At 34.6% G+C, this 24,986-nt stretch overlaps 1 protein-coding gene across 2 annotated transcripts in view; it reads right to left on the minus strand.

The window, feature by feature from the left end:
* LOC134534721 (ESF1 homolog) overlaps positions 1–24,986 on the minus strand; it is a 44,806-nt gene that overhangs the window by 6,985 nt on the left and 12,835 nt on the right. For both annotated transcript variants that reach the window (XM_063373207.1, XM_063373209.1), the window contains exons 5-10: positions 18,841–19,041; positions 17,261–17,501; positions 15,694–15,986; positions 15,157–15,315; positions 10,109–10,273; positions 7,999–8,151 (exon numbers count right to left, since the gene is read on the minus strand). In XM_063373207.1, the coding sequence (XP_063229277.1) occupies positions 7,999–8,151; positions 10,109–10,273; positions 15,157–15,315; positions 15,694–15,986; positions 17,261–17,501; positions 18,841–19,041 (1,212 nt within the window). The remainder of the gene's footprint in view (positions 1–7,998; positions 8,152–10,108; positions 10,274–15,156; positions 15,316–15,693; positions 15,987–17,260; positions 17,502–18,840; positions 19,042–24,986) is intronic.

Below are 24,986 nucleotides of genomic sequence, written 5' to 3' on the forward strand. Positions count from 1 at the left end.
ATTACCATAATAACAATGGAAGACAAAAATGGCATCTAAGATCTTTCTTCTAGTTGATAATGAACCAAGGAGGGAATTTAAATCTATGTTATTGATGGTATTTAATTTTTTGTTAATATAGTCAGATACTTTAGATTGAATCCTGTCAAGCTTTTCAATATCAGTGTTATTGATGCTATTCCATATAATAGAACCATATTCAAGTTTTGATCTTATTAGAGCTGTATAGAGGGAGAGAATAGAGTCAATATTGGAGGTGTTAAAGGTGATAAATTTAATTAGACCAAGTATTTTGTTAGATACCGAGATAATGTTTTCAATGTGAAGATGAAAAAATAGTTTTTGATCCAGTAAAATTCCTAGGTCTTTGACATGTTGAGATTTTTTAATAGGTGAGTTATCAAGTTTGTATTCATATTGCAATGGGTAGGTTTTTCTAGTGAAGGTAATGATAGCAGTTTTTTTCCATGTTTAGATTGACCAAATTATTTGTGCACCAATTTGCAATTTCTGTAATATCACATTGAAGTAGATAGCTGTCATGATATGAAGAGATTTTTCTATATATCTTTAAGTCATCGGCAAAAAGAGTGCCAACTGAGTTCTTTAATCCAGATATTATATCATCAATGTAGATATTGAAAAGTAAAGGAGATAGTGTGCCACCTTGCGGGATGCCAGAAGGAGTTGGGTGGAGATCTGAACTTATATTCTGTACTGAAACATAAAAGTTTTTGTTATTTAAATAGCTTGTTAACCATGATAAAAATTTATCACTTAGCCCAATTTTGGAACATTTGCTTAGTAGTATTTGATGATTAACAGTGTCGAAAGCTTTAGCTAAATCAAAGTAACAAACATCTACTTGACCACGTGTGATGACTTCTGAATAAATAGGATTAAGAAAGGAGACTAAGTTTGTCATGGTTGTTTTACCTGTTCTGAACCCATGCTGTGAATCAGACAATCTATTTTTTACGTTAAACGCTAAGTGTTTAAATATTATTTTGTCAAAAATTTTGGCAAATCCATTTAACAGGGATATAGGCCTATAATTTGAAACAATAGAAGTTTTGCCCTTTTTGTGTACAGGAATAACCTTTGCAATTTTCCATTTATCAGGGTAGATGCTATTTAGAATACTGAAATTATATATATGCTGTAAGAGAGGAGCAAGGATTAAGGAGCAACCTTTGATGATAAAATTTGGTATGTTATCAGGTCCTGTGGACAATGTAGATTTTAAGGTTTTTATACTCCATATGACTAAACTAATCGAGATATTAGACATTGGAATATTGTATGAACAACAAGAAGATATGTTTTGGTTATTTGTGTTATTTGTAGTAACATAGACACTTGAAAAATATTCAGCAAAGGAATTTGCAATTAAATAATTATTATCCGTAATTGAGTTATTAATTTTAATTGAGGGATGCTGACTATAACCCTTTCTCATTAATTTAACATAATTCCAAAATTTTTTAGGGTTTTGCTTAATTTTATTGTTAATATTACAAAGCCAGTTTGTTTTATCCCTACACATAAGTGATTTAGTTTCCTTACGGTAATCTGAGAATAATAAATAGTAAAAAGGATTCAGATTTCGTTTATATAATTTATGATAGTGCCATTTCTTCTTAAGAGATTTTATTAGTTGGTTGGAATACCATAGGGGATATTTTTTAGCCTTTTTAATAGTGGTAGGTACAAATAAATCTATAAGATCATTCATTGTACACGTTAAGTAGTCAACCATGGTATTTATATTTTTAGAATTGTATAAAATTGACCAGTCATGGTCCCTAAGAGCAATAAAAAGGCCGAGATAGTCACCAATCTTATAGTTTTTATATGAAGTCGATGTATTATCGTTTATTGACATATCAAATTGGAAGTTTATCTCTAATGCAGGATGAAAGCTATCTTCTTTAACTAGTGGTTCCAGAGCTTTGCTAACCAGACATGATTCAATATTAGTGAGACATAGGTCCAAGAGTTGGGCCGAAGGTTGAGTTTGATTAAGCTGAATTAAACCTCTTGCTGATACAAAGTTGATTAATGATCTGGCTTTCGACTTAATATTTGAATGAACTATATTTTGGGTATGTAATTGAGGCCAGTCAATGCCTGGAACATTAAAATCACCAATTATTAATAAAGAGACATCAGAATTCACAAACTTATCTTCAAGGGCTTCAAAGTATGAAGTGTAAGCTGAAGGAGTTGTTTGAGGGGGAATATAGATATTCCCAATGATTAAAGGTTTATCATGTGTTTTTATATTTATCCAGACAGCTTCTATTCCTGGATAGTCATATTCATGCTTAGATGTTACATTTTTGAATTTATGTTTATTAACAGCAGTCAGGACACCACCAACTCTACTCTTCAAAGTTAATACAGGGTCCCTATCAGATCTGTAAATAAAGTAATTATTGTTGAAATAATGAGAATTCAGACTATTATCGGTGAACCAAGTTTCAGTTAGACATACTAAATCATTATCACTACGCGAGATGTTTTCAAAAAATTCAATTGCTTTGGTTCTCAAGCCTCTTACATTCTGATAAAATAAAATAAACTCCTCATTTTTAAGTTTCACACTGAACTAGTGAGAAGCCCCTCCAGGCGCTAAGGCAGAAGTAGGAGCAGATGTAGGCTTAGAAATAGCAGTAGAATTAGTTGCGATGTTGCAGGTAGAGGTGTTTAGTTCCTCGGTAGTGGATGAGTTGCTCAAGATTTGTTCAGGGTGTAATTTACCATAGAAGGGGCTTATTAGGCAGCCGTTAGGCCAAAACACAATGTTATTAATTCAACTGAAGTCCTCTTCTAAAACCTGAACATGGAAGGAGGCATATGAATTGAATTTAGTTTTCATCTTCGTTACTTTAATATGATCTAAGTTCAGTTCACTTGAAATGTATTCTACAATTTCTTGTTCTTGTACACTTGGGTCGAAACGAGTCACAAACAGAGCTTTCATTCTTTTGGGTGCTGGTTTGGGTAACATTTTAAGTGTGGAAATGTTACGAATCCCAATTTTCATAGGAGTTTTCTTCATTTCCATTGAACGTTTAATGTCACTGGTATCTCTTGTGTTGGACTTGTGCCTGTGTTCCACTAACGTGAATGGTGTACTGTCGACACGTTCTTTGTCATCGTGTCTCATGACGCATCGGGATTCCTGCTGACTGGTAAGTAGGTCACGCGGCTGGCTGCGGTTTACCGTGTCCCGTTGAGAAATTACACGTTCCGCTGTCTTGTGAGTGGAAGAATTCTTAATTACTTGACTATAAGTTGCATTATGGTCTTTACCTGATGATAAATGTTCCTTTATTTGTATCATTTCTTGCTTAATTTTGACAGTTTCTTCTCTGGAATCAAGGAGTAGCGTTTTTAACACGAGGTTCTCACTTTTTAGTTCATCAACTTTGACACTTAGAGAATTCACTAGATTATATAGAGCTTCCATATTTATTTGATCTGACTTTAATGGTTCGATACGCAGCTCGTACATAGGTTTATCACATGATCCCGTCGCATTAGTAGGAGTTTTTTTCGTGGGTGATCGAAACATACTCGGATGAGTTAGATCGTGATTAGAAGTACACGGATCATTTAGGGTTGAGGGGAACCCCAAGAAGTCAGACTGATTAAGTAGCGAATTATTAATACTGATTTTATCACAAAACAACAGATATACACGGAGCGCGATCGCACACACACGACTGTCCGCTTTGAACACACGGCGGCTACCATGATTATTATATCCTGGGGATGGACATAGGCTATCTTTTGTCTAAAAAAATAATCTTTAAACGGGTTAAAAAATATATATCTTAATTTTATGTAATGTGTGTCATAGATATACAAACTGTTAGTGTCATTCCTCTATGCCTGCCGAGCAATAGCTTTCAAGCCATTACGTTATGTTTTTCTATTGTAAGGAACTAAGTAGAGAGTAAGAAAATATAAAGATCTTGACAGTTTGAAGTGTCGCCATATTTGTTTCAATTTTCAATTCCGTTTTTGTATATTACAATTTAAATTGCAGAAAAAATCATTATTCATAGGTAGGTAATAAGTTTTTCTATTTGTCAATATTGTTATTATGGTAGATAGGAGTACAGTAAATGCCTACATTCTTATATTCCTTTATATCTCTTTCGATTTGGAGTGTTTCCGTGCCATTCGGGGTCCTCAAACTACCCTCCCCCCACAAGGAGTCAATGACCCAATAATAAAAAAATTTCCCAAAATTTCGATTTGGAGTGTTTACGAGCCATTCGGGGTCCTCAAAATAACCCCCTCCCCCCTTATCAAGGGTCAAAGCCACCAAATTTAGAAAATTTCAAAAATCATTCTCTTTCGATTTTTATTGCTTCCCTGCCATTCAGGGTCCTCAAAATCACCCCTCCCCCTCTGGGGACAAAGCCCCAAAATCTCGAAAATTTCAGGAATTTGAAATATCATTTCTTTCGAGATGGAGTGTTCCAAACCATTCGAGGTCCTGAACATCCACTTTCCGCAAAAGTGAATGCCCCAAAATTTCGAAATATAAGAATATATATAATTGGATGTTGGCATGTATGACGTCGGAAAACTCTTACACCGTTTGACCGATCGCCATGACAGTTGGCACATCGAATGTTTTTATCATGAAGAAGGTTTTTATGCTATCCATTTTTTTGTAACTCGCCGCTATATGGCGCTGTAGCGCATCAACTTCTAAACCTTTCAACCGATCGCCATGGGTAAACAGAAAATCATAGGTCACAGATACACAAACAGTAATTATGTGTCTTTTCTTAACGTCCAACACACTGGACATATCGCTATCCATTTTGCTGTAACTCGCGGACAATATATCACCCGGCGTTCAGCCCGGGCAAAGACGGGTACTGCAGCTAGTATAATATATATTTAAATATATCCATAATATTTCCCATATTTCCATAGTGGATTCCACTTATATTCCCAAAATAAAATAATGAAGATACGTAATGGTATTTCTCAATAATAATAATGTGACTTTAGCCCACCGCACACAGAACGACTTTCCTTGCGGGATTGTATGCATATTTGTTTGTTCCACAATATTCCTTCCTTCTTCCAAAGTGACTTGCAGTGACGCGATGTAATGTTCACACTTACTTAATAGTTCATTTTCAGGAAGATCACACCCTTGTACATCAGTAACTTGCCCTGATGAGGATCCATAGTCAACATTTGGTTTAGTCGATTTGAGTTCACGCCGTTTTAGTTTCAACCGACTATGTTCTTGGTAAGCCAGTTTACGCCGAGTTGTGCCGTGTCGAATCTTTTTACGAATGACTTTCTTGTGTATTGAACCAGGGCTCCTACCTGACATTTTTTTTGAAAGGACTCTTCTCCCAAGCTAAACCATTCTTGAATCTTGTCCTGCCATGTAACATATACGCTGAAAAGAGCCTCGCTGTGTCTGTGTGTAGGTAATTTATTATTTTGTGTCCATTAAATTTGGCAACGAGGCTTGTATAGAATTCTGCCGAATTACTAGTTTTGTTTTCTTTGAGATATCTGTCACAAAAAAAATGTCTTATTAAAAAATTAAAAACTTTTCGTTTGAACAAGATTGTTTTATATATGAAGCGTCTGTGTGCATAATAGTGTGAAATCATATATCCCATAATTATAAATGAAAAATCCCCGATGGCAGCCAGTCGGAAATGTAGATTTCGCTGTGCGACCTACCAATATAAAAAAAACTTTCTGAAAAATTCCAGAAGTTTCAATAACTATGTAAAATCTTATGAATATTTCGAGAATATCCTATGTAACAATAAATTGCAAATTAATTGTTGGCTCAACAACATGTATGGGATATAAATCCAATCCAACAATACGTTAGACATTCATATTTACCTCAATTAGAAATTCTGAAATTCATAAGACCTAGATAGGAGAAAATATCATGAAATTTTCTGTAAGTCGCTCTGCGAAATCTACCTAATAACGATCTCAGAAGAAAAAAATATATAGTCACGTACAAACTTAATTTGTGGAGATGAACTGCGCGTGCACAACTAATACTATTTTTGATACATGATTGTTATGCTAATAGTTTTTGTTATGGTTTGCTGTCCTCTAAGCACGCCCCACACGGCGTCCAATTTTTGCTTTATATTCTATTATAACCATGGGTATAAAAGTGGGTATATAAATTTCATTAGCAGAAGTGAAGAAAGAATTCATTACTCCATACACACGATACCCAGAGTTCTAATAGAGAAAACAGACAACATATCTGCCGACCAAGGCAAGCAAGTCAAGTTGGATAAACCTATTGCGTACATTTAACCAAATACTGAATATATATATATATATATATATATATATATATATATATATATATATATATATATATATATATATATATATATATATATATATATATATATATATCGTGCGTGCCCACTGTTTAAGTCGTAAGACTGTTTGTGGGCATGTAATTAACTAAATAAAATTGCAACGGTTTATTTTGACAATTATGTAATTCGGTGAATTATTTTTTTAAATATTTATTTTCTAATCTTCACTTGCAAAAAATATAGAGAAGTTGATTCAGTGTTTAAAAACAAGATCGTAGCAATTTTGAAACTAACTTGTTTTGAAAATATATTAACTAAAATTTTACTATTTTTGCTGATTCATTAGCATCTGAAACAGAGTTATATTTAATGATCTTTCTTTGTGTATTATAATTTTACGTAATTCATTATTGTACATTCCACGACATATCAAAATCGTTCCTAGTTTACACTCATACCTATTACATTCATTCAAATATTGTGGCAATATGGATGATATGATAAAATGCATTTTGAAAAGTTGTACATTTCATTGGCTGTCACACATAAAATCAGTCTTTTATTATACTTCACTTGTTCCCATAAAACTTATTAGGGGTTAAGCTAGCGATGGTCTGAGCGAATTAGCAAAATATGCACACTCTCGATGGAAGTATTTTCACCGCATTCTACAAACATATTAATAAAACGACAGATTCAGTTGGGCACATGTTATATAAAAATTGAAAATAGGCATGAAGGTCTCTGTGGCTATTTTAACAGTAACTTATAAACACTGAAAATGTTTTTATAAATGCATATATATAATCTTCTGCCTTAAATTATTTTAGGGTCATCGTTTTTAGGACGATTTTAAATGAAAATTCCAGCAGGCAAGGATAATAAAATTTTGTAAGCTCCTTTTGTTAATGCTTGTTTTTATATATAGAGCAGCAATATTAAATTAAGTTAATTCGTTCGCTAGTTAACACCCCGCCCCCCACCCTGGAAAATATTACATCATCAACCTCTCTGTTAAAAAATGATATAAAAAATACAACCCAGTTATTGAGATTGGCGCACCATCTGTTGTAAGGTTCAATTACCAGCTGCATTCTTAGACTTCAAAGTTGGGAAAGCAAACCGTATGTGCTGCCATCTAATTTGTGAATTTTGTACTTTGTACTCATTTGGAGAATAGTTCCAACATTTGTCAACAGGGGCGACACACGTAAGGACATCTATCTTCGAAAAGGTTCGTAGGGCAAACGACTTTAGGGCAAATGCCTTTAGAGCAAACAACTGTAGGGCAAACCCCAGCAAGCATTCATTTTCGGATTATTGAAAATTCACAAACTTTTAGGGCAAACGCCTGTAGGGCAAACGCCTGTAGGGCAAATGACTGTCGAAAAACTTCTTTTAGGGCAAACGCCTTTAGGGAAAATGGCGGAGCTTGGTCCGAATGTGATTATCAAACATTTTGTGCAAACGCCTTTAGGGCAAACGCCTGTAGGGCAAACGACTTTAGGACAAACACCTTTAGGGCAAATGCTTTTAGGGCAAACGCCTGTTTGGAATGAGGAATGCAAGAATATGCTTCGAAAATTCGTTTAGGGCAAACGCCTGTAGGGCAAACGACGCACTTCCGACTCTACGATGCAAATACCTCAGGCATCTGGTCATCTTCTTGCCTGCGCTTCAACTTCTCTGCTACGAGCAGCTCCATGCCTTTGGTTGCATGATAGTGTGGATCTGCCGGGTCAATGTTGAAGTGATGCGAGTTGAACAGAGCTGAAAATCTGTCATCCTTCACGTTCACCTGAAATGAAAACTTTAACGTGTTAATAATGTTATTATGTAGCATTTGTTAAAATTAGTACATAAAATGCATTCTTACCTAAGACACAATATTAGGTATAACTGCAAGTTAGAGGTATCAAAAAACTTGACATATTTCTTTGTTATTTACAGCCTTATTTCCACAATGGGCACAATCATTGGTTTTTGCTGTTTATATATAAATTTAAATATTTTTTCAAAACAGTGAAAGTATTTGTTATAAGTAAGCAATTTCTTTCTATAAAAAATTGAATAAATACTAGGTAAATTTTTGTTGTGTTCAGGTCAAAAATTGTAAATTCCAATCATCTCCCCTGAGGCCCTAAGTTTGAAACACTCATCTTACAGACGTACGTGAGCTCGACTAGCAAGAAGAACTCACATACGAAACACCCCTTGGCACACTTGCTACGCTGGAAAGAAAATTTTCCACATTCGATTTCACCACTCGTGTTTAAGATAATTTTGTATGTGACGCATGCACCAAAGAAATTTGGTTTTCATGTTATGGCTAATCTGTTTTACAGTGAAACTAGCATCTTTTATTTCTCACCCTTTCCCCATGGTTGTTGATTGTATGTTTTTTTTTACTGTAGAATTTTTTTCATTTACAAACACTTTGACTGTAAGTATTATACATTATGCTGCAACTAAAATTAAAATAAGAAAGATTCATGAAGTTATAGAGGCCTAATTATTTTGTCATATAAGAAGCTTTTAAGTACTTACATGCTCCTTTCTGTGTTATCTTTTGCAGGTTAGTTCAGGTATGTAAAATAAAGCTGTGAATCTGTTTAATATTACTTATTTATTAAAAAGGAAACAACTTCAAAATGCAATTTACAGTAACAGTCAAGCATTTGTATTGTACCAAAAACGGATATTAAATATTTGTTTTGCATGATTACAGAGAAACATACAAATTATAATTAAAAAGTTAAAGCATGAAATTTATATTGGTTTGGCTAACAGCATTATTTTACTTAGCTTGCCAAACATAAACAAATGTGACCTATAATTATTCCTAACTCCATACTTACAACCAGTGGATCACTGGAGACAACTACAAATCCAAACAATACCACACTGAAATAATACAATACATATAAATACATCATTAAATCGAGATTAAATAAATTATGTATTTAACTAACCCTGATTCTTTTTTAAATTACATAGGAATAAACAAGTGATAAATAATTTATGGAATGAAATTTTGAAGGCATGATTCAACTATTATAACCTAAAATGACCACTAAAAATGTAACCAATTCTTCCCTAAAAGAGTAAAAAATTATTACATAAATAATTTTATATTAAAATTACTACAATATTGCAATGCCACTTTACAAAGTAATCACGAATAATAAGCAGTACTCCAAATTCTAAAACAACAGTTTCAGAATTTTATCACTTATTTTACTTAGAAGCCGCTTCTCTAAAAAATTACCAAAAGTATGACTAAGGGTTGGATTTTATTCAGCAAACGAGTAAAAGAACATGAATGTTTATTTCGTATAAGGTGAAATATAATTATGATACTATAAATAGCATGTTAGTCACACAAGAGAATTAGTTTATGCCAAAAGAGTATGAATACAATGAAAGAAAAAAGTTTAAGTTTGCAGCACAATTATTACTTAAGATGAATAATTTTACGAATTGTCTTTCTATCTATTTATTGGAAACAGTTCTCTTCATTCAGCAGCATATTTCATGATACTGTATGCGAGTTGGCAAAGTTGAAGGGTGCGAACCTGTCCATTACGGACGCTTTAGGTGCACACAACCTGTTCCAGCATACCATAACTATGTTTCATTCGAGATAATATCACATGACTTCCAACTCATGTGCAGCTATAAACTCTAACATAGGGCCTCTGGAGTGAGATCCAGTTGAACAGAACACTCAATAAAGTATGAAGTAAATTGTTAACCTCAAAGTCTGCATTATCTTGTACATCAGCAACAGCTGTGTTTTTTTTAAGTTTCTTCTTCCGCTTTTTCTTCTTCTTGCTCTCAGTTTCTTGTTCTTGGATCGCTTTGAAATTAAAGTGGTTTTTACCTTCTGTTTCATTCAGTAGCAACAATTCCAGTTCAGCCTGAAAGAAAAAAAAAAATCAAATGGAAAGTCTAAATCACAGTTTGTACAACATTGTGTAGTGACCCAGACTACTATACTCTCCACGTTATAATTTTTTTTATTAAGGGGTTATTATCAATACTTGGTGGTTTCTGATAGGATGTGAATAACAGCTGTTTATTCTATTGAGAAGTACTTGTGCCTTTGCAACATGTTTTATGATCATAACCTGCATTAGTTCACGTTTTTAATATTTCTGATGAGTCGTGCATCTTATTGAGATTAATTTACTGAAAGTGATTTTTAATTATTTGTATGCATTTTAACTGAATTTCAGATTAATTTTTTCAGGATAGTTAGTTGCTATATTAAACTATTTCATTTTTGGGCATGGGCCTTTATTGTAAAAAGATCATGCAACATCTTGACAATGAAGTCAGGGTAGAAAGAGAGAGTCACTGTTACATAAATAAACAGTGGATTACCGGGCCTCTATTAAAATTAATTTATAAAGCAACGTAACCTTTTCCTGTCAACGTGCATGTTTGGTAATGACTATTTATTTTATATTTTATTTATTTTTATACCTACTTATGTTACATCCCCACCAACAGCCATTGGCTTTTACAGTGGGGACGAAAATTATAGACAAGGACAACAAAGAAGAAAATAATCAATGACAAATACAAAATGAGAATGACAAAAAGACAAAAGGTAACTGCAAATATGTGGACAACCCCATCTGTTGGTACCAAGAGCGGGCAAGCACTACCTGAGTGGAATTCACAACAGGTAGGCACATCGCAATTGGCCAACTCAAGCACGGTGACGTGTTACATACCTGCAGTGACCAATACGGAACAAACAGTAAAAAAAAGCAGACACAATCAAACAAATAAACAAAATAACAAGAATTGAGGATAGAGTAAGCACAAACATGATAATAATAACAATTATAATAAAAATCTACCTTAGGGCAGGTAAGACCGGTTTATTACCATAGAACTTTTTGGAAAGGCAGTTAGCAGCACAGAATTATTAAAAACATGCTCATAAATTTTTCTATTCCTAAACGTAAACAATTGCTTGAAAGTGGATTGTGTTCGTTTAATAGAAATTTTTTTTCAGACGAAAAACTGATATTAATTAAATGTTAACTCAAAATTTACACGGCCCAAAAAACAATTCTGTAAACAAATCTTACAATAAAAAATAGACAGTTTGAGATGCTTTAATTATGCACATCTCTTGTTAAAGAACTGAAGATTTCATGTTCAACTATGAACAATTGTGAAGAACAGCAAGACTGGATGGCTTTATTGTTTTCACCGTGTGAAATAATGAAGTTCTAGTTACTGTATAAAAACTTAAGAATCTCTTAAATGTTAGCTTTATGTGAATTCTATAGGCGTGGGAAAGATTCGTGAGTTGGTCAAGATGCCAATCATTGGCTGATTTTTCTATGTGTGATTTTGTGATTTTGCAAAAGATCGAACAAGTTTCCTCTTTCAAATACTTTGGTAATGTGCTGGATGAGTAGTGTGATTGCCCGAGAGAAATAAAATCTAGAACAGAACAGGTCACGAGACATTATATTACCATGAAACATCACTTTATAAGTCTGCAACTGAGAATATGAATGGTTTGTTGATACTTGTTCTATAAATTTCTTTAAAAATATGAAAGCTAGACCTTTGACCAAAATCTAGAGAAAAGAATTGATCCTTTTGAAATGTTTCTATATCACCATCTCTTACACATACCTTGGGCGCTGAACATTTCAAATAATGAGGTCCTTCATTGAATTAAAAGAAAGAAAATAAAATAAACTGCTGTTCGCTATAAAGCAAAGGAAAACTCAATATCTACAGCACATTATGAGAGGTGAGGGGTATGGGCAACTCATTGTTGAAGGGAAGACACAAGAAAAAAGGTCTGTTGGGAGGAGGAAGAATTTGTGGTTGAAGGACATTTGGAGATGGTACAACATCTTGTCCATATTCCATATAGCTCGCTATGTGTAACGCCAACCTCCATTAGGAGAAAGTGTCTTAAGAATATTAAGAATTTTGTGATTGGTTGGAAATTACGTCACAAGAGCGCACTGAGTAATTCCTGGACGAATATGTCTGTTAGTCATAGTTCAAGTATTATGACGAAAGGATGTGTCGGGTGGTGGCTCACCGACAAATATTACGAGCGCACAGCAGCAGATAATTTAACATCTAGGGTAGGGGCCATGTCACAGTAAATATCAACATTTTTTTAGAGTTCGTCGAATTGTAACTAGAAATTTAGGCCCCAAATGAGCAGTGGCCAGGTGGTCCACCGAGAATAGTTCTTTTGTTCAATAACTAGAAGACCAGGGGTCACAAGGATGTTATTTCGTTAAGACAAAGGACTGTGAGGAACGAGCAGCGAAAACAGTGAGTTTTGTGTGATGTCATCGTGGAATAATGGAACCGGTATGTAAATTCAGCTGGAGAATAATAAATTACAAAAATTAATTTCAAAATATTTTATTTAAAAACAACCATTAATAGTTTTGAGTAAATCACAGTTGTGGCCAGAACTTCACACCTAACTACCTGAAACAGTCGATCAAATACATAGTTTTCTATTGTTTTCGGTGCGTGCAAGGAAAACAGCATCGTCTTAGCCGGGCATGATTGTGACTTGTTGCAATTTTTATAGTAAATGAACATATTTTTACAGTTTATAACTTGCAAACAGTTGTAAACATGAGTGAAGGGGGGGGGGGGGGGGGGGGGGGGGGAATGTCTAAGAAGAAGGAGGACTAAGTGACCTGCTGTTGTACAAATGTATAAATGATCGCAGTCACTACTTAAAACTTGGGAAACCTAAACATGCTGGAAGAACTTTAAGTGCTTTTATCCTGCAAAATATGGATAAGTTACTACAGTCAAACCTCTATCTATCGAACTCGCATGTATCGATTGTCCGTGTTTATCGTATACTTTCTACGGTCCCGGCAAAATTGCCATACAACTAAGGTTAAAAAAGTCCGCTTGTACCGATGTTCGAATTATCGTTTTGTCCGCATTGATCGTACAAAATATGTGGTTCCGTCACTATAAATTATAATAGATGATCGTTTAACCATAAATATTTTGCAGAATTAACCATTTCTTAGAAAGAAACCGTCATAAAAACAGTAACGACAGTATATAGAAATAGTAAAAATCACCTTAAATCTGCAGCCATTTTATAATAGCAACGAGTGAACTGTCAACAAACAGTAGATGGCTAACATTGGTGCCATATTTTGTGAAATCGACCTGTCACGAAACGTTGCCACACTATCGACTTGTATTTATGTACGAAACTTTTTCATGTCGGCTAAAATGGTAACATAAAAAACAAAACATTTTATACCGTACATATATAAAATCACTTCAAGAATAAACATGTCCCTTATTATGACTGAGCATTAAGACGTCTCGTTTTTAAACTTCACAAGATAAAATGAGCAGAGTCTTGGTAACTGTTTTATACGTATTTTATAATTTCGGAAGTACGGTATTGTACAGTTGACGCATATTTTTTAAACTAACCATTTATTTCTGGGGATCATAAATAATTAATTAGTGGTATCAAGACATCAAGATGAACGTAAACTTGAACATGTCACGGCAGCGAGAAAACTGGTGCGTATACCAATAAACTGGTATTAGAACTGGACAAAACTGGTACACAGGAGGTGGAGCTTATATTTTTTTCCGCTAAGCTCGCAATCTATTGGCTGGCTGCTGATGGAAGGTCACGAGTCTGGGCGGAGCGTTGAGTGAGTTATACTGCGCATGCGCAGCTCAGAGAACAGAGAGAGCCAGCCGGCGGCTACGCCGCGCCGTAACAGCTGATCGAGTACAATGACCTTTCTCCGCGCATGGCGCGCTATTGACGGTAAATTTACATAAATTTGCGGCTTTTTTTTTTAAATTTTTTTACTGTGGCGCAATGCGTATGTGTAATGTAGCCCATATTTGTTCTGAACGCTGCAGGATACGACTGTATATTAAATTAACTTTAACGTATTTCTTACAATTTTTCATATTTTTAAAAAAAAATTTTCTCGAAAATCTGTACGTACGACCGAGGTGTACGTATGAACTGGGGGCCGTAAGAGCGAGGTTTTACTGTAGTTGAGAACACTTGATGAACGAATTAGGATTATTGAATAAATTGAAATTGAATTATAGGTCTGTTGTGCATAGGCTATGTTTTTTTTAAAGTGTAAATTTAATTAAGTAAAATGCTTCCTTTTTTTTTTAAATTGATTAAACTTTAATGACAAGTAACTGATATATTTCTGACACTAATTTTGAGGTTGAAATATTTTTTTTAAAACCTAAGAGTGAAGTCCACATCTATTGAATGTCCGCATCTACTGAATTTTTTTGTTGGTCCCCTGAAAAACGATAGAGGTTTGACTGTATTTCACAAGATTTCCCTGCTCAGTAATAAACTATCGGAGCTAGGACGGGGCATCGCCACAATCACACAAAGAAGTGCAACATGTCAAATAAGCATAGAGCACCTAGCTGGCCAACATAGTTGATGGGCTTGTTTAGTAATCAAAGACAATCATAAAGCTCAAACAAAAATTAAGTCACATGTGAAGATACGTGCACCCGGTCAGACACATCTAGACGCAGGCAAACAGCATACAGCCACACCTGCCCTTTAGCAGCCAATAAGGAAAACACAGGTGATGCGTATGTGACACACTGCATCTTTCCTGCCACATGATAAAAATTGAAGAAATTTGCCTAAGTCATACTCACTGACTAATATGGAAATCCCTGTAAAAAAAATGCTAGAAAAAATACTGAGCATGTAAACTGGTACAAAAAAAAGATAATAGTTGACAATTCCCATTACCTTATCATTATTTGTTTCATCATTTTGCTCTGCTTCTTTCTTGCCTTTCTGTTTTTTTGTCTTCTTCGGTACTTTTTCGAATTCCTCTCTGAAATATGGGTCAGACAAATCAATGTCAGATGGAATGTCATCATCACTGTACGGGTTCTCTCCACTTTCCTGAAAAAACATAACACATATAATTAAATAGTTACAGGAAGCCTAAAATGACTACTCTAGCATCATACATTTTTTACTTGATAAAAAGGTGAATTTTCATAGTTTGATTGCTAATAAGTTTTTGGAGAAAACTGTACAGAGGTTTCAGGATAGGCTTCGGATTTGCATCCAACAAGGATGTTACCTTATTGACATTATTTAATTATTATTATTATTAAATAAATTTGAAAAAAAAAAAAAAAGAAAACAATTTCTAAACAATTTTCACAAAACTTGTTTTAAAGCTGGACTTGACAGTGTTTGGTATCCAACCGAAGTAAAAATTTTCTTTTTTTCTTACCCTACAGTCAAGTGTCTAAATAAATTTTATTTACTTACCTCTGTGAGTTTATTTTTCTTCTCCAATTTCTTTTGTTTCTTTTTATCCTTCCTCTTTTCTAAATACTGTTGGAAAGGTGTCAGCTCATCCTGTTCTTTCATCTTTTTCTTTGTCAGTTCTTCGGCCTTTTCCTTTAGTCCTATTCCCCAGGATATTTCCATCTCCACGTCTTTGTGCTTCTTGCGTTCTTCCTCTTCTTCGATACTCTGAACAAGTGCTTTGTATTTTGATATTGTGTCCATTTCCTGAGGGCCATCTTCTGATTCATAATCCTGACTAGCGTTCTGCTCATCTACAAAACAAAAAACAACACTTCAAAGAATACTTCCAGCTCTAATTAACATAACCATAACCAGAGTTAAATTTATAATAAATAATAAGTGACTGATGCCTCACTGTACAAGAAATGAACTGGATTGAGCAGATTGACAACTAGATCTGTAGAGTCAGTAACGTATGAAGAATTTCATTTCATGGGAAGCAAAAGCGGGACCGAACCACTTTGCCTGCTGTTTGCTTTGAAATCCTTTCCATTAGTTGATGGGGGAATTATTGATGTTTTAGGATTTCGGAGTAGGAGAGGGATATGCTCCGCCCTCCCCCTTTCCGCGTACAACACTCATTTAGAGACGATGAAAGGTAATGAGATGCTAAAGAACCATCGACAGAATGAATAGATGGAAGTAATGGCAGTACCCCAAGAAACTCCACACGCGTGCGGCAACGTCTACCCCGTTCCCCACTTGCGAAAAATCCAGGTTGAACCCTGCCGGAAATCAAACAGGGATCGCCTCGGTGGGAGGTGAATGATCTGCCAACTCAACTGCTGTGGCCCACCGCAGTACAGTACATCCATAGTCCATCTCGTGCTTCGATTGCAGTACAGAGCTAACGGCACTCACTGTTGCCATATTGACACTGCCCAGATTTTTAACATTAAAATTGTTATTTTATATACTATCAATAATTATATTAAGTTTTAGTATATTTTTAAGTCTACCAGTCTACTGACAGTATTATTACAGTCGTTTACATTCTGAAGGAAAAAAATATTAATTCTAGACACCAATTTTTATTTCACAGGAGAAACTATTTTTAGTAGTTAGTCGTTATAAATAACACGGCATTCCATTAATTATGTCCTATGATCAAACAGAGACAAAATTTTGAATACTAAAAAATATTTTAAAAATTTATAAAAAAAAGATGGCAACTTACTGTTGTGTTTCCTTAGAAGTAAGAATTGAATATTATGAAATTATACTCTTGATGAAATGCAACAAGAAAATGTATTTCAGAAATTCTCAATCCAATTTTTTCTTTTAAAACAAAAAATTTTAAGAACATTTTAAATATTTCATTACACTATAATTCTATAAAGGTTTGTCTAAAACTTTTGTGCTCTGTGGATATGTCTGGCCACAGAACACACAAAAACAAGGACAGCACTAACAGCAGATATCGTGCACTGGAAATGCCCATTAAATTGCACACTGCAATCTATACATGAAACATGCTATAGAAAGAGTGAAATACATCACAAAACCCTTTCTACCATATTTTTACCTTTCTGCTGATTTTCTTTGCTTTCTTCATCCTCGTCTTCGCTGCTGGAAGTTGCAAGGTAAGTTCGAAGCTCTGCGCGATCGACGTCTCCCGATATGACTTTCTGAGCAATCTCCGTACGGTCCGGGTTCGTCTCGTCCCACGTCAGTTCGACTTTCGACTGCTGGAGAGCGGTGGTCGTAAAGAAGCGAGGTTTGTACTTGGACAACTCTGGAAGTGTGTCGCATACCTCACGAGGCTCCTGTGTTCAACAAAAATCAATAACCATACAAAACAGGAGCCAATTAAGGGTGATAAGGGTACATTATCTTGGGTTTTTCAATTGAAATTTTGTTATTTATCCACATTTATGGCATGGCAGGGCATAAGGTAGATCTACTCAAGCTTTTATACTTTGTTTCAGCTTAACACTTACAGATTGATTACTGCGCATAACCACCAGAAAAAAAGATCCAATTACTAACTGCTGGTAGGTACATGACATTATTACATTAATCCATGACTATTGACGTCAGTAAGGCCGGGTTTATAAACCATACAAGAAAACAAAATGTAAAAAGGGGAAGAAAAAAAACTAACAACAAAAAAAAACAGTGTTTTTAAATACGTGTTAATAAATTACATAAGACACATGAACACAACACAAGCATCCACCAACTTACAACTTCTTGAGATTCTGCTTGCATTTCCACCTCCTTTTTTGAAGCCAAGTGTTTCAAAGCCTTACTAAGATGCAGACGTTGTTTATATAGAAGGGTAAGATTTTCTTTTAGTCCAACTAACAGGTTTTCCATTATTAAACTATCTGACAGTGAAATAAAATTACACTTTTAGATCAGATTAAGAATTATACACGTTTTCCTGAAAAATATTAATTATGGATAGAAGCCAGAATTTAAAGTTTCAAGTTGCAGGGTTGGTGATATCTTGCGACTTGCATGTTTTATACATTATCATAGTTTTCTTGCATTTGTTGCCTGTTTATAAACTTGCAAGTTTATAAACCCAGCCTGTAGACACACAATATGTGAAAAAAATACATTGCTTTTCTGATTAAAGAGGCATTAACTCCTCAGAAACAAAACACGCCAATTTGCTAAAGAAAATAAAAATACATTAGTTTGATAACGTCAACCTAACTACTAATGAAAAGAGCGTGATGAAACAGGATCTCCACACAAGTCCGAGATAAAATAGTCTTGATTTTTCATGGCCAATATTACAATTAACATGAATAATTTACCTAATTTGCAGTTTTCTTAAAATAAATAAATAAAATTTCCCCTCCACCATCACCATAACTGTCTGTCAAACAGAACTTTGCATACACCATTTTATAGTGTTTATGACTACGCACTAAAACACCTGAAAAAAAATCTCAATCTGAGTGAATAATCGCAGACAGGAGAATGAGATCCTAACCTTTCCCTGATTTTTCCTAACTTTCTAAAATGTGGACATTCTATGAAAGTATCAGTGTGCAATAAACAGAAAAGTATCCGTATTAACAGTCCAGTAAGTACAAAACATTCTAATACCAGAGGAGAACTCAAACAAACGAAGACTCTGGTAGTACTTACATGATCAAAAGTCATGTCATCTGGAATGAATCGTAGGTCGAGACGGGCTGAACTGCTTTCATATTCCAGACCGTCACATTCAGTGTAAATTTTATTTGCAGTGTTCTCGGAGTCACAGTCAATGACGGCATAGAAGTACTTCAACCTGTTGAGTTGATACTGCCGCAACTTTTCCATGTGGTAGTCATTACCTTCTTCATTCTAAAAAAAATCATACAATTACTGTCAAGTGGTTGGAAGTACATAAGTACATAAAATTATAAACAAAAAAAACAGTATTTGTCATATGATTTTGACAGCTTAACACACTAACATGTTCTAGCCCTCACTATACTAGACAAAATGATTACAAAAGTACATTTTGGTACAATTGTATTAATTATATAATTTAGGAGTATGTGTGTGCATGGAATTTATTATAAATAAATACAATGTCTAAAATAAATAATTAGGTTGCATCTACAGAGCAAAATTTACACATCATTATTAGAGCCACTGGATTATTTTATCATGACTTAAGTGAGTTACAAGTTATGAACTGAGAATTCATAACCTGAACCAACTGATGCCTACTTTACTTCCAACTAGTTTTTTCACAGCGCTCACACCTACAATATAACGCGAGCCAAAAATCTTGCAAGGTGTGCTTCACAGTTCGATGGAAACACGTTGCTTGGAATGGAGCAGCAGAGCCAACTATTAGTAGGCAGAACCGTATGGAACCTAACTGACTCAGCATGGCCAGGTTACACATCAACTGTTCTAAAAACATCAATCATAATGATGCTTGTGAGTACAAGGGGACTTTGTCATAAAAAATTTATTTATTACCTTTTTTACAAAATTCCTTCCGTCACCTTCAAAGTACTCTCCATTAGATGTGATGCACTTGTCAAGCCATTTTTCCCACTGTTTGAAGCACCTGTAGAACTCCTCAACTTTGATATCCTCTAGTGCCCTTTGCAAAGCTGTTTTTACCACCTCCACATCATCAAAATTCTTCCCTTTAAGATTTTTCTTCATACTTGGGAACAGGAATCAGTCTCACGGAGCTAGGTCTGGCGAATACAGAAGGTGGGAAACTACAGACCACCCGACAGGCCAAATAGCAGTTTATTCGTAAGGCTGTGTGTGCGGGGGCGTTGTCATGATGAAGGAACCAGTCACGTGATCTGCAAATTTCCGGGCGTTTCCTCCCCACATCTTCTCGCAAACGTCTTAAAACTTCCAAATAAAAGTGCTGGTTAACAGTCTGGCCAGGGGAAAAGAATTCCCGATGCACAATTCCACGAACGTAAAAAAAGGCAATGATCATTGTCTCAACATTCAACCTCACTTGTCTTGCTTTTTTTGTCTGGGGGAGTTGGGAATCTTCCACTGGCGTGATGCTTGCTTGGTTTCTGGGTCATACCTGTAACACCAACTTAAAGTTTGGATCACTTTAAATCTCTTTTTTCAAATCCTGGTCCAAATTCAATCAAATGTTTTTTTTTTTATTCTGTTTGAGAAGGCGAGGTACAAATTTAGCAGCAGCACGTCCCATTTGCAAATCCTCAGTCAAAATCTGCTGGCATGAGCTCTAACTCACTCCTGTCTCTTCTGAAATCTTTTCGATTGAAGAACGACGATCCTCAATTTTTTGGTTGATATTTTCAAAGTTTTCATCGTTTCGAGATGTTGAAAGGCGCTCAGAAGGAGCATGATCTTCAACACTCTTCTCACCACGTTTAAAGCACCAAAACCACTGTTAAGTGAAGGTATCTTTTAAGTCCATTTTTTTTTAAGAGCTCAAGACATCCAAGTAGATTCTGGTTATGAAAAGCAGGTAAAAATAAACTGAGAGCAGATGAGATGTTCTGTACTCATATTTCCTTTTTAATGTACCCTTGAATGGTTTCAATAATCTGCCTGTTGTTTCATGTCTACAATACTTTAGTATTTTTAGAAGTATGAAAATTGTTGAATATGTGTTTTCAGAGTAAATTGTAGACATGAAACAACAGGCAGATTATTGAAACCATTCAATGGTACATTACTCCTTTATCTTATTTCTCCGCCATACAATGTTATGGTTGCAGCTCAAATCTTACAGCTGCACTATGAACAATGAAGACTGTGGACCAGTCCACAACCTTGTGCTTAAGAAGCACGCTAGAAGCACCAGTGAACATCAGACTTATCAATCCCGTGACTAGACAGTCAATTTTTTATACTGGAACCATAATAGGACACATATGTCATTTTATATTGTTCATATTGGCCTCATTGACCGCAAGATTGTTAGAGACTATAACACACTATGATTAACATCAGGGATATTGAGAAAACAATCTGTCATGGCTATGGACAAGACTATATGGTGAGTTGTGATAAAAACCAAAATAACAACGAAAAAGCATGTCCAAACACAGCATAACAACAAAATGTACGTTAATACTTCTAATAGCACCAAAATATAAGTTACATCATGGAATTAAGTAGCATTTAAACAAAATTTAATTAAAATCATAAAAAAAATCCTTTAATGTTTGAAAGTTAAGGAATGTCATTATTTCAGGACAAAAAATCATATATAAGTGCTTGGATCAGAAAAAGTAATTCAATTTGTTTTATTGTGCATCTCTTATTCAATCAATTTTAAACCATAAATGCTCGCACTTTTATTTTTATTGTTCTGAATGTAATTGTTTTAGACCTATTTATTAAAAATCAATTTACTGTATAAATGCAGCATTTAAATTTTACCCAAATTTTGGAGTATTACAAAACACCTTTTATAAAAACTAAAACTGTTTTAAAAACAAAATTGGACTAAAAATAAAACCATAAAATCTTGTCTCTAGTCATGGCTTTGCCAGGAGTGATTTAAGGAAAATATGGAGAACCAAAACTGGGCTGACCGGAACGTGTTTCGAAACTGGATCCCCTGGAACGTAAATCCAGTTTCTAACCATGGTGCCACTTTGCCCTGTGGCACCAGGTGTAGCACCGCGGTGCAGAGAATCACAATGTAACTCTATTAAGGCCTGCATTATCATTTAAGTGTTTCAGTTAGACAGTAACATATCATTTTTAAATTACTTATTTTTTATTTTAAATTTAAGTTAAAAAATATAGCTATAGGATTATAAACAGGGTGGCCAATCTTCTGGGATAATAAAATTCCTGGTTTTTTCCAGGTTTTTTCAAGGGTGGTTTTTATCAATATTTGCATACAATTTGCAGGGCCGGCGCGTCCATATAGGAGAACTAGACAACCGCCTAGGGCGCCAAGTAGCTGAGGGCGGCGCAGCAGGACACATTACAGCTGATATAATATGTTTAACGATTATTGAAACTAGATGAAAACGGATTTTTGTAACAGTTTGGAATGTTTATATTGATATAAGTAATTGTTTAAAGTCCACGGTGACCTGTTTATGATTTGTAATAAGTAAAAAAAAAAAGCCTGCTTACATTTGATAGTTGACAAAATCTTAGGCTTACGTGATGTATTTTGAGGCAAGGAAAATTTATTTTGGGGTGTCCGGCGGGGCATTAAGGTTTTTCACCTAGGGCGCCAATTTACCTTGCACCGGCCCTGACAATTTGCATTTTTGTTACACAAAGCACATACAATATGATGTTTTATTGGCGTTAAAGAATAGACAACTTAACTATAGGCTTAAAAATTAAATCAATGAACTTGCTTAAAACAAAACCCACCACCAACAAAAAAAATTTATTATTTCACGTCACCAAAATTACTTGACAACAAACGCACGTGTTTTGCCCCTCTTGCGTGGCTGGCTAATGCGGTTCTTCCCATGCTACCGATATTGATTTTAACATTACACAAATTGCAAATGGCGTTTGTCTTGCACTTTGAATCTTTCTCCACCCATTCAAACTCTTCCGTATATTTGTCATTGTATGTGGTGACCGAACTCTTTGACATTTTGATAGTCTGAGCAAATTACATGTTAGATTAAAAAATTCAAAACAACGTCCCGCACAACTAAACTTTAAAAAAAACTCGAGAAAAGTATCCGTGATACCGTGACGCAACAACATGAGCGCAAAGTAAAAAAATATATATACATACAAAACTAGTGCTACCAACATGCCGTGCGAGAAATTACTACCACTCTACAACAACATTTTCAGCCATAATGCTGTTGCTTTTGAATACAGAAACATTATACATACGTAAGTATGGAAGTCTGAATTGTTAACGGTTTCTTACGTACTACAAAAGTTTTTAAATGCAATATGAACAAATTAACTTTCACAAAATATAGCTCACCTCACGAGCATACTGTCGTGCTTCGACGGGTGGTGAACATGCTCACGTTCAAGTTTCTCCATCATAGGCTTTTAACAGCCGTATGTTATTGCGATCTTTATTTCATAAAAAAAATTCCCGGTTCTAATAAAAATTCCTGGTTGATTCCAGGTATTCCTGGTTTTTTAAAGAAATCCTGGCTATTTCCCGTATTTCCCGGTTGGCTGGCCACCCTGATAAAGGATACATAAAGTGTGTCATTGGGTTGTTCATACTCCTGTAGTTTTTTGGGTGTATACCAAATAAGCATCATTCTTGGTGACAACCGTCACTATAGTGATCAGTGCCCGGGCCAGGCCTACCTTCAGCACTCCCCCCCCCCCCCCAACCTTGTTTCCAGCAATCCACAATTCTGCATAAAAAAAAATGTTCTTAGATCATTTAACAGGTGCCTCAGTTAGTTGCTAATCGTCAAACTCTGGGAATAAATTGTACAGTTCAAAAGCAACAACCAATGCCTTGTAAAATTTTTGAAAAATCCTTACTTCAAGAGATATTTGAATTTTGTGTTTTTCCAACTTTTTCACTACCTTCTGTATAAAAACACCACATTTTCCGACATTCAAACAACACTATTTTAATTTCATACTTGGGTACCTATTAATGTAAATATCATTAGATGAATTTTTGTAAAATTTAATGAGTTATAGTTATTTTTTTAAAACCAATTTTCATGCCTTTGAATTAGTGATGGGTCAATTCCTGTTTTTTCCCGGTTCTCGGTTCGGTACCGGTTCTTAAAAATTGGTTCTCGGTTCCTCGGTTCTGACTTAAAAAAATAAAATAAATATTATTCACACATTATTTATGAGGTGTTTTAAGTAATAAACTATTTACTGTTTTGGCTACAAAAAAGCACTAAAAAGCATGTGTCCATACTTACAACTTCAACAATTTACTGTTTATAACACTGAAAATAATAATTTGTTTGTATTGTTCTGTCCTCAATGTTTTTTATTGTATACTTACAAAGAAATGCATTGGCATAATGATTCAGTCTTTAAAGAGGCTATCAAAGCAAATTAAAAGGTTTAGTATAGTTTTCAAGCTACAGTAAACACACCAACCTTAATAAAACTAAAATTTACTATATTAATTAAACCCTACTTTAAAACATAGGAATAAAAAGAAAAAGTTACAATAATGGAAATAAATACAATGATGGTGAACTTTCAAAGAATTAGAATATTAAATTGTCCATCAAACTTATTGCCTACATTGAATTCAGTATGTTTACACAGTCAACAGTAAATTACTGCCACACTTCTGATGCCATTTCTTACACAATTTGCTCTATTTGGCCAGAATAATTATACTTTACAAGTGTCAACAAGCATTTTGTAACTTCCCCCTTCAAAAAAATCCTGTTTGTCTAAATGAGAAAGTTACTAGCCATTACACTAGATGGCTGCAGATGCAGTGAACTTACATTCCAAAGCACTGCACAAAAAAATGCATAAAATTTTATAACGCCGAAAATTATTACGGAAAATTTTTAATCAATCATTAATTATATCAAACAAATATTCTGTGGAATTTGCAATACACCAGTCACCCTTACTTACGTGTCAACGACTCAATTAACTGCCTATTTTTAAAAACAAATTGAAACAAACATGGCGTCTTTCTGTTCTCACATCTCTGCTGAGGCACGTCATAGAGTTGCACACCTCTATGAACTACATCTATGGCACCTTCAACTGTTATGTTTTGATTGTAAAACGTACTTTGTTTACAGATGTGGCGAGAACATTAAATATTTTCACGTGTTATTTATTTTATAGTTAGAGATAAATATTATTCCACGGAAGTCCAAAAAAAT

The sequence above is a fragment of the Bacillus rossius genome, chromosome 8 (genome assembly GCF_032445375.1).
Source record: "Bacillus rossius redtenbacheri isolate Brsri chromosome 8, Brsri_v3, whole genome shotgun sequence".
In the NCBI taxonomy this organism is placed as follows: domain Eukaryota; kingdom Metazoa; phylum Arthropoda; class Insecta; order Phasmatodea; family Bacillidae; genus Bacillus; species Bacillus rossius.